Source organism: Platichthys flesus, chromosome 2 (assembly GCF_949316205.1).
Source record: "Platichthys flesus chromosome 2, fPlaFle2.1, whole genome shotgun sequence".
In the NCBI taxonomy this organism is placed as follows: Eukaryota; Metazoa; Chordata; class Actinopteri; order Pleuronectiformes; family Pleuronectidae; genus Platichthys; species Platichthys flesus.
This window is the reverse complement of record NC_084946.1, coordinates 16,227,668-16,239,221: the sequence shown is the minus strand read 5'-3', so window position 1 is coordinate 16,239,221 and position 11,554 is coordinate 16,227,668. Positions and strand designations below refer to the sequence as shown.

Here is an 11,554-nt window from a genome sequence, read left to right as displayed (position 1 = left end):
GATATTTGGTGATGCTTGACTGAATTAAAGGAGACTTTTGGGCCTTGGTGGAGGTATGGACTCTACTGAGGGCCATTAGTTATCAGCTAAATTATTTCATCCTCTATTTGCTTGCTTCAAACGAAATTTTATTAAAATACTGGAGCCTTGAGTGGTCAACAAACCAGTTTATTGCTGACCCCCCCCCCCCCCCCCCCATACAGCTAATGGGCTCTTAGTTCAAATCACTGACTGTCCCTGAAGCCCGCCATAAAAGCTGAGGTGGCCATGCTTTTAAAGGTATTGCACCCGGTTTGTTGAATGATCTCCTCTTTTCGTTGTGAATCCTTGATTCTTGTGACGTCTTTATGGAGCAGCTGCTTTTACTCTGACAGTCTTTTGGTTTGACTGTTTGAAAAGCTGCTCTATTTTATTCACTGCTTGTTATTTTGGCTCATTTCCTAGTCTCTTTGGAGCTTGTGGTTCCTGTTGGTGATTTTAACGTTTCTGTTTGCTGTCAATGCCAATAGTGTTTTAATTTATGTGTTTTTCCAAGAGTGTAATTTACATCAAAGCACTTTGTGAATTTGTAGTGGTAAATGAGCTATAAATAAACCTATGTACCTTCCTTTTATATCTCAAGTATCCAATTAAAGCAAAATACTAAGGCAAAAAAAAAAGAAATTTGCCGTGTTACAGCAACATAGATAGAAACACAAATAGAAGTAATAAATAAATAAATAAGCAATATAAACATGAGGAAATGTACAAATATAAATATGAAACACTGTGTAAACAGAATATACACAGTGTGGCAGGATTGCAAATATATGATATTGAAAATTGCACAAACAGAAATACATTTTGCACAGTTGATTTAGTCAAAACGTGAGGAAAAAAGGGAGATATATTTAGTGCTTGTGGTCGACTGTGAGCAGAGCTGATTGTACAGTGTGACGGCAGCAGGAAGGAGCGACACCTCTCCTTCACACACTTTGTGTGTATCAGTCTGTCGCTGTCGGAGCTGCCCAGTGCTGTGTGTGTGTAATCACGACCGGAGCTGAGAGTAATCATCATGGGCCGCTTCTGTCTGCATGAAACTGCAATCATCTTTGTTTTATGAATACAAAAACCACAGCGTTCAGCCATGAGGTTGAATGTCAATACAGCTCGAACTGCAGCTGAGGGAGGAGTGCGAGTCATGCTGCTGGGACTCACAGTTTCAATAAAATAATAGAGTCCATGATTGAAAGACAGATTTCCACTGATGCACTTTTTCAGCAATGTCACAACATATTTTTCCTCCAGTCCTGCATCTGTTTGACAGTGCATCTGTATTTCTCACTGACATGAGGCGGATAATGTCACTCTCTCTATTGGCACATATAGAACAGCTATAAAGATGGAATATAGCAGTGCGAATTCCCTGAGGTGGAAGCCACGGGGACGACTGAGGCGAACGCTGCTTGTCACAAACAATATTAATCCTTGTTTCTCTGCTCTTTTCTCCTCCTCCATCCATCTCCGTGTCCAGGAGAGCACTGCGAGCTGTCGTCCCGCTCCGGCCGCTGTGCCGCGGGAGTCTGCAAGAACGGCGGCTCCTGCGTCAACCTGCTCATCGGCGGGTTCAAGTGCGACTGTCCTCCGGGCGGCTTCGAGAAGCCCTACTGTGAGATGACCACGCGCAACTTCCCCCCGCACTCCTTCCTGACCTTCAAGGGCCTCCGCCAGCGCTTTCACTTCACCCTGTCGCTCACGTAAGCACCTCCAGCTCCCTGCAACAAGCCACAGCTCACCTGCATCAACTCCGATCTGTGATTCACTCCCTGTCCTCCCCCACATCCTGCCTCCGCACACCCACTGATGTGCTCTCCCCCCACTCACATTTATGTAGCCCTAATGGCGTTTAATAGCAATAATGGGATCATTGAACAACAGCCATCATCTGTAGAGCCACTTTGGTGTCAGTTCCTGGAATCTGTGCTAAAAATATAGAAGCGCTGCTGAAGCCTGGTGAACATCAGGCCGGCTGCACACAGAGCAGATTGTGTGGTAGGTGTTGGAACCAATGTGAGCTGTGTTTTTGAGTGTGATCTGATTACAGTCAGTGTCACTGGTCACTCCGAGCTGGGAGTCAGGGAGACTGTGGTAGAATTAGGCCAGACAATTCTACCACAGTCTCCCTGGAGCCTGAGAGAGGCCGACTGCAGGAGGGCATGCAGTCATGGTGAATGCAGACATGTTAGTTTGAGGAAATGCTTATCAAATAGTTTAGGCTTTTTATTTTCCTGTCAAACCGTAGAGAATATCAGATCTGTATTCTTTGAGAAGTTCATATTTTTTTAAATGCAAAGTCAAATTAATTTGATTTAATAGCCTAACATCCCATTAGGCCCTTTTCAGGGAGGACTATGTCCAAGTTAAACCTAACTTTTGAGCTTTAGAGGTGCAGGTAGGTAGAATTGATCTGAAGACGCACCCTGACTGTTGCTGTTTCCTTCATGTTATACTCAACTAAATGGCTGCTGGCTGGAGCTTTATATTAACCTGACAGACATGAGCGAGGTATCGTATCGATTTGCTAAAGTGAGTAACAGAATACGTCAAAATGTCGAATGTCAAGTGGCAGGAATAATATGACAGATTTATTTCACCTCAAGACTCCAAATAAACCTCAGTTCAGATTATTCTCAAACTGGAAAGATGATGGTCACAGGAAGTGAATAAAGCGATGTTATGCTAACGCCGGCACTTTCTGTGAGAGCTGGAGGTGCTGCAGCTCATGCCATAATTAGCATTTAGCAAAAGTAGATTTGAGCTCAACAGTTTTTCAACTTTGCTCCACAGCACAAAAAGAAAAAGCTGTCCCCTGCAGATTTCATTGCTTAAGTTTTAAAAGCATGACGTGACAGTTTTAAGTTAGTTTTTCCCTTTTTGCTTTTATTTCACATTACTGCAGTAGCTGTGAATATCATAGTTAGTGCTGCTGTTATTTCCCCCTTCAACAGGAAACCATCATTAGTTGTATAGAAGTGTTACTTCTTGAAGCCTTTTTTTCCAACATGTAATTGTCTTTGGGTCTCGCAGTCCCTCGAGTGTTAGAATCAGTTATTGTGATCCAGGTGCAGCAGTTTGTAATCGAAGCTTAAGCTTTAAACATGCTCGGTTGATCATTTGCCGGTTGTTTGTGAGTGTGTCTATGGGGGGTGGGTTTACAAATCAGCTGATGAGCTGTTAAATGAAGGAAAATATACTGAAAGCTTCGATCTGCATGATATGAAATCTAGTCAATGATAAAAGCTGTCCGTTGTGTTTGATATCTGTCACAACAAGGGACAACAAGTATCACCTCTCCAACGGTATCACAGGGAATGTGTCCGGCCATTTTGCTGTACTTATTGTAATCCATGTCACCTTAGACATGCTTGGCAGGGTTTGACACTCCCAATGGCCGCCAGTGGAAATCATATCCCCCTGGTGAGCTTTGTGGAGTCTTCTCAAAGCCTGGTTCGGATGACAGCTCTTTTTTTGATGGAGAACCGCTCAAACCAGTTTTGAAACGCGGCCCGTGTATCAGAGAGAAGCTGTGAAGTAGCTGTGTGTAAAAAGGTGCGGACACCAACAGCTCCAGGCTGGTGAGGTCAACAAGTGGCTCGGTCACCTGAGCCGGTGCTGATCGGGTTTCTCACAGAAAGAGCTTCTGTTATGAGAAACCACTCACGAGGTGCATCCTGTTCCCTCAGAGTGACGGCTAATTCGAGGTTTCTCTCCATCACGACCTTTGTCTCTGGAGCTTATCGATTTAAAAAGCTGTGATTTCACCAAAAAGCACAGTGTGTGATGGGATCAGTGAACAGAGGACGATCGTGTTTCTCCCACTGTGAATATTTCAATAGGCTCTTTTACACCTTAACAGCTCTAATGCTCACCTGCAATATTGTCGCTATTGTCACAAAAATAAAAAATGTGAGAAATTGAGGTCATTTTTGCAAACACCCAGCCGCAGAGCGCCGTACTTGACCCGACCTGTTGCCCCACAATTATCTCCAAGTCAAATCAAGACCCACCCAGAGCTGTTAACATGTGTCCTGTGACCCGGCCCCTTCACCTGTGACTAAACACACGTCACATCAAATGGGCCGTGGCCTTGTTTTAGTGGTTGAGTTGTGTTCTTGGAAAGCTATTTCCTTTCTGCAGTTTTTACAAGCAGCAAAGCCACTGAGAACCATCACTGGTGACCATTCTGAGGTACTAGATCGTTTGCTGTCAGTTGTGACGGTCATCTGAGAGGAAGTGAATGGGTCAAAGGCTTTCACAATAAAACATGTAAGCTGATTTAGATGTTAAAAAAAACCTCACACCACAAACATTTGAATTTCTGATTTCTCCCGGGCCTTGAATCCCTACAGCAACAAAAAAACACCATCTTGGAGTAATTGAGCAGCTAAAGATAAAGTACATATCTTTAAAGTATTATTGACAAGCTGCCTCTAGTCCTTTTCCAGCCCATCATGTGAAGAACATGATCAAACACAGATTTCTGTTTCCTGTATTTCACACTTAGGTTGGTTGTAAAATCAATAAATTGCTCATGTTTTTTTCCTCCCCAGTGCACACGTCTTGTGCATTGCAGCATGTCAGCATAGCGTGACACAGTCCCCTACATAAGGGCAGACTGGTTGTTATTTTTACTGATGGGTGCCTAATGTGAGACGCAGTGATGCCAGTTGAGTCAGTGTTTAGTTCCGGCTGATTACTCTCATAGTTCAGAGGGCTCGGGGGGGCAACTCGGAGCAGCCTTTTAAATCGATATGTCAAAGAGTGGCAGCCCGCTGAAGAGAAATAGACTGGATGGTGATTCCAGCTGACGCTGTGTTATTTTTACTGGATGTATAGTAGCTGTCTGAGCAGCGTCTCTTCAGTTACAGTGTTATCAGCTGCAGCATCGGCATCCTCTTTCCTAGGAGGTCATGATTATCGTTTTCCTCAGTAAGCAGGTCAGCGGTGCCGTGCCCCCCGGCTCCTCTCTAGTAAGAGAATACTGCACAAACAGCATTATGTTTACAGTTTACCCTCAAAGCCTGGAGACTGAAGCGGGGGGAGGCTTTCTCATGTTCTCTAGGAGGATGTATCTTATACATATCTGGACGTATGAATGATATCTTTCCGCTAACAAAGACTCTGACGGTGGCTGCAGCTCCGATTTGGCCTCAGAGAGAAGAGGAGAGTCAGATCGAGATTGACCTTTGTGAAACAGAGCTAATCAGCCCTTTGAGAAAAGATTAAGCCGCATGGTAATGGAGGAAGTGACCAGAGAGTACAGATGGCATGAAGCTTTGCACACCGCTCACTTGGCAGATGTGCACTGGAGGCTCGCTGATGGGTCCAGTGTGGGATGGATGAAGGATAAATCCCTGTTTCTTTGTTATAACACACTTTCACACACACGTATCCCAGTGACCCATTTCCACAGGATCACATTTACGACTGCAGAGCACAGCTGACAGGTAAAGAGCGATATTTTTAAACCAAAGTCCTCCAACACATACTTTGATCCCCGTTATAGAGTGAAGGCTCCGTGAGCACAGTTTGAACTCTGTGTATGCAGATAAGTAGCAGTCTTATATTAATATGCGAGGATCATGCAGCACGACGACCAGGGTATTTTTTATTTTTACCATCACAATGCAGATATGTCAATGTGAGGCTGATGTTAAATCCCCTTTTCCCCCCTGTGATATATATATAAAATGTTCTGAAGTTGCCTTTACTCTGAAATGTCTTTTCCTGCACGTTTCCTCTTCACTTACAGCACTGCTTCCTCCACCCTGCTGGTTTAACATTGCCCTACTTTCCTGTCTCTCGGTGTTGTAGTGTGACGTTTAATGCGGCTCAGGGAAATCAATTCACAGCACGCAGATTCTGATTTCCTTCACTCTGTCTGTGCTGCGAATATTACTTTTGTTTTTATCTAACTTGACTGACTCCTCACAATTAACCCTTACTTATCTTTGCAAAATTGAATCAGTGTTGATAAATCTTCATCTTCATATTAGTAAGTTAAACATCACACTTTTATTGTGGGAACAGCACTTCATGGAGAAAGGAACGTGTTTTAAACCGGACCATTGCCCTCTTTCTTTCCTGCCCTCTTTTCTCTGTGAACATAGGGGACAGGTACAGACATGGCACTGGTTACAAAGACACGCATTCCTTTTTTTAAATCTTGAGTAATGGGCACTGTAGTACTTCAACAGGAGAACATTGTTAGACACTATTTATTTTCTGTATGGGATAAATACACAATGTATTAGTGAGTTTGCAGCAGCAGGTTGAAAAATAAAGCACAATGACCAGGAAGAGTGAAGGAACATGTGTAACAGCTAATTTAGTTTCTTGGAACACAGTGGAGATCTACAGCATAACTTTGAATTTAAAATAAATAAGTTATTATCTTTCACATATCTATTATTGCATTTATTTTTTGATTATTGCTTTAATGGTGTTATTAATTTATTTTAAGCAAATTCAAAATTTCTAAATAAACTTTTGGTCTTTTAAAAGCATTTGTTTACTAAAAGGAAACGGTCAAATATCATTTCACTGAGATAATTAATATAGATTGAGTAATTACATAAGCAAAATATGGATCATATTTAACTTATTTTTTTTATTCTTTTTGCCCAGGTTTGCCACCAAGGAGCAAAACGGTTTGTTGCTCTACAACGGGCGCTTCAACGAGAAGCATGACTTCATCGCCATGGAGATCATCAATGAGCAGATTCAGCTCACCTTCTCTGCAGGTACATCACTCACTGGCTCATTCATTCTTTATCATTATGTTTCACTGCAAATGGTTTTTATTCGGCTTCATATTGATTTCAGCAGTGTTGTCATTCAGCTCTTTGATTGTCTCCCAGGTGAAACCAAGACTACAGTGTCCCCCCACATCCTGGGAGGCGTCAGTGACGGCCTGTGGCACGTGGTGGACGTCCACTACTACAACAAGGTACGAGGGAAGATCCATCAGCAGAGAAAACATATTCCTCAAGCTCATTATGAATATGCAGATTTGCCTCTTCTGGTTTGAAAATATATTTTTTGTTTAGTATTCACTGGTTCATTTGTCGAAAGCATAATCACGAATATCTGACTATATATAAATAATTAATTAAATAGAAAAATAACTCTGTGCACGGTTAGGCTCTTAACATAATCTTTCATTGTTGACTTTGTGGTCTAACATGTCAGTTAATAGAATAGATCAACATGTTGGGTGAGATGCTCTTTCATTGAGATTAATTGATGGATTAGACAGAGGCAGGCTAATGGTCTCTGTCTGTTTCCAAGCGCTTTGCTAAGTGAAGCTATCAGACCATAGCTTTTTATTTACAGATATGAGAGAGTATCAATCTTCTCATCTCACTCTCTGCAGGAAAGGCAGTGTTTGTTTGTTTTTGTTTAACAAAGTTGAGCTTGGTGAGCCATCTGTATATTAGAATATATTGCACTGGCAGCCCCGAAAATCCTTTCATATATATTATTTTTTTCAGAGGAGTCAGTGTGTTGAGAGGGAACCAGAGAGCACACAGTGTTAGTGTGTTGTTGTGCGTCTTTAGTGCTGCTGCTCTTTCAGAATAAAGAATCAGTGCTGACATGCTGATCTGGAAAAGAGCCAACGATCCAACCACAGCCGGACAGACGCAGAGACTCAGACGAGGGCTGTTGAATGAATCCGTGAATGAACGTGTGAAAACACCCAGAGCAAATAGTTTTCAACACATTCTCAGTTTAGGCTAAATATGTTCTGACTATAACACTTCACAACATCTCACCCGGTGAAGGAATGTATGGAGCGGTTTCCACTGCTCTCCCAGGACGCTCCCACTCAGGACCAACACAGCATGTGAGGTTTGAGTCCATTGAGGAAGTTACTTTGCATCATAAAGATGTTGCCAGGCAGCACCCCCGCTGCACAGATTGTCTCTGTGTCTGTGATGACATGGACGTGTCAGATTTTAGTGATGAAGGCGGAGAATCTTGTCAACTTGTTGAAGAAAACAAGCTGGTTCTTTGCCAACAGGATATTATTTTCTCATTAATCACTTTTAGACTAAATTTGATCGACGCTCTGGTTCTTCTGTTGTTTCACTGACCTGGAGAATGTACATCTGTAAGTAGGGCGTGTGTTTGAGGATATGATGATTCTGTTAAAGTGAGATATGCATATGCAGGACAGGTGGGACACACATATAGAAATGTACAGTGGGTCAAACAATAAGAATTGATTATTTTACTTATTAGTGTGTAAAATCAATCGAGCCTTTGTTTTTATAAAGTTCCATGTTGCCTGTGAGGGACCCACCCATGTGGAACCAGGGTAAACAGGCCGGCACCATGGTAACATTAACTGAGTGACAGGGCAACAAAAACACAGCTTCAGCTCATTTGAACCGGGTCAGGCTCGGATATACAAACAGAATGAGTGTTCAGTTCGGGTTTGGTCCCTGCTCTCTCTGAGTCAGGTCCTCACAGGAGTCTCTGATACCCGGTTCCATCTCTAGAAAAGGTTTACTGCAGTTACATGCGCATCATCATCATCACATTTTTGCATTTGAAATATCAGAATATCTGAACAAAACAGTGACATAACTTTTGAAGTTTGATGTGGGGACTTGCTATACATCCAGGAGATGGAGAAACATTGTTAGTCATTTGCACTAGTGCTAACGGCTGAGTGACATAAACAATTGAGATATTAGTTTTCTCTACAAAGTGCTCGATGAGCAGATTGCTGAGCAGTGGGAAGTGAGTCCTCTTCAACCTGCGGTGGCTGATTGAGCCACAACAGTTGGCGGTCAAACATGAGCAATGAGCTGAGACTTGGTATAAACCTGTTGAGGAGAATTGCAGATCCAGATGATAATTGGATCTGATAGGTGCTTAAGTTTCTGCTTTGCACCCATTTCATAAATCATTTGTTCTTGTATTTATCACGTGTTTATCTATATCACAGTGAATACAGAGCTTAGTCGTAGGTCCCAGAGGTGTCCCAGTCCAGCTGCAGTCTCACCGCTGGAGCTGAACTAATCCTCCCTTCCTCCCTCATGTTCCACATCCTGTGAGTCACTGAGGTAGAACCCTGGCTCCTCCCCCTCGAGGTATCCCACGGTGGCCCACTCTGGCCCGTCCCTGTCCACTGGGGGTGGGGCAGGGTGAGGCGGGGAGGGGGCAATTTAGATTGAAATGTGGCTTTCATGGATGGCGGGGGACTGTGGAGAATGGCAATGACCGCTGCCTTTGTGTCGGGCTCGGCCTCCTTTGGGAGCAGGGGCAGTGAATGATGCGGCCCCGGGGAAAGTGCCCCTCTCCCTCTGTTCCTCCAGCGAGGGACAGAGAAGTGGAGCAGGAGAGGAGCGAAAGGAGGGTAAAGAAATGCCCAGAGAAGTATTGACTCGGGCTTTGTACGGGGACGCCGCGCTTCAGGGCCGACCCCTCTTGTTGCTATGGTTTTCCCAGTCAATCTTAAACACCATATTTGTGCTGCGCTCTGCCGTGCTCGTCCTGCATGACCCCTGTCACTCTCTGTGACAGGGAACTCATATTCCCATAATCCCCTGTAGCGGTTGGCGAGGGCTGTGTTTAATGTGGTCCTGAGCAAATATGTGTGTTCCAATCAGGGTGACGGGGGGGGGGGGGGGGGGGGGGGGGGTTGTGTGGCAGAAAGACGTCCTGACAGACAGTCATTATTGGAGAGTCAACAGCCGTGACTGATGACAGCAGAGGTCAGCGGAGGGAGCGTCCAATCTGGAGCGCTGCCTGTTTCAGAGCTTTCACAGCGAAGGGAAAACCGTGGAAAAGAGCATGTCGGATGATTTCACCTTTGGCGGTTCACACGGCGTGTTTGCTTGTTTCATCGTCAACAAATTTGTAACAAATTGGCCTCGAGGAGCATCGAATGAAAAACAGAAAGCTACCTCCTGTCTCTGTTTCCGTCTACTTAACATTTCGGTGTTGAACAGCGAGTGTCACAGTCGAGAAGAGTAAGTGCTGTGACTTCTTGTGGGAACTGTGCTCCGGAACAGGGCCTCTGTTATCCGACGGGGAACTTGATGAAACGGGGGAACTTTTCAAATATCTGTCCACGGCTTGAGACTGTTACTGAGCTCCTGAGAAGACGCTAACCGTCTTTAAGAAGAGCGCACAACAGCTTGATCATCTCAGACAAACAAACACTCACACCGAGTTTTAACTTGACATCAAACTGACCATAATGATGAAACCCAAGCAACCCGTCAGATTACATCCTGTGTTTTCTCAGTCTGAACTCGGGGAGGCATCATGAGTGCACACCTCCACCGATGCAAACACCTTATCGCACCATGTTAAAGAAAGAGCAAGAAAATATCCTGGTTCTGCCCATTTTTTCTGATGCAAAAATTTAGCATGTATTTCGTTAAATCACAACCCCATCCCTCCACAAAACTGAAAATCCTGCAGGAAGACAGAAAACGGTGGAGGAAATAAACCGTTCAGTGCTTTTACTGAGCCACAAATCACAATTCATGCTATTTCAGTGTGTGTTTTGTTTGAATTTTGACCACACTGGAATGGAGCAAAAGAAATATGGGCAAACTCGTCACAATCCAGTAAGAAGACAGAGTCGAAGGTGTGCTGTGTCCAGAAACTTTAATCCCTCAACCCTGAATTATAATCCTTGGTACGGCAAATATTTTATATTTAGAATGAAACATCACAGCAGCTATAACGAGATTCTTCTCATCCGGGTCAGCACATATTTCAGTGAAACTGCCACAGCACAGGGGGGAGTCATCTTTCTGTTCTACTGTCTTTATCTGTGTCTTCTACGTCTGTGTCACCGCTTTCTCAACGGGAGCTATTTGTTTTCTCTTTGCTTTTTCATTTCTGCGTCTGTTGTGGTTTAGAAACATCATCAACCCCCCCACCCACTCGCCCGTGGTGAATCCCCTGCTGGGATCACACATTGAATTCGCCTGAATTTAGACTCATTTAGGAGGACAGATTGAGAAAATATGGAGGAACTGGGAATTCAGTGCATGTCTGAAAGCAGCTCAAGAGTGATGGTGTGATGTTGGTGAGGCGCTGCAAGAAAACAGATAAAGGGTTAATACTGGTGTCATTAAAATTAATATCACCTATCCTCCGAGATCCATGAGCACAAAGGGAGTATAAGGATGGAACTAACTGCAGCCTCTCAGTGACAGAGACAGAGGCCATGGACAAAATTACATTAGTCTATACTTCTGTGCTTTTTTGTAAATTTAATAAACTTACAATAACAGAGATGCTAAAGATGTCACACCAGCCTGGGAAACCTCCCGTCTATCTACCGCTGGGCGTCTTATCTGCAGGCTTTTAAATTAAGGGATCAGACGGCAAAGACAAAAGCAATCAGAACATCAGAGCAATCAGGAAATTATCATTCCTGAAGCTTATTAAACCAGTGGCGAAGGATCTAGTTCAGTTCAACCTCGCCGAAAAATGGCCCAACAATGAAAATGTAAAGCTCATGAGTGTTTACAATCCATCAGCA

General features: G+C 43.7%; 1 protein-coding gene across 2 annotated transcripts in view; it reads left to right on the top strand.

Moving 5' to 3' along the window:
• Positions 1-242: 242 nt before the first annotated feature.
• The window catches only part of LOC133966939 (cadherin EGF LAG seven-pass G-type receptor 2-like), a 33,552-nt gene continuing 22,240 nt past the window's right edge, over positions 243-11,554 (top strand). For both annotated transcript variants that reach the window (XM_062402065.1, XM_062402059.1), the window contains exons 1-3: positions 243-1,736; positions 6,667-6,782; positions 6,900-6,988. In XM_062402065.1, the coding sequence (XP_062258049.1) occupies positions 1,654-1,736; positions 6,667-6,782; positions 6,900-6,988 (288 nt within the window). In that variant the 5' untranslated portion in view covers positions 243-1,653. The remainder of the gene's footprint in view (positions 1,737-6,666; positions 6,783-6,899; positions 6,989-11,554) is intronic.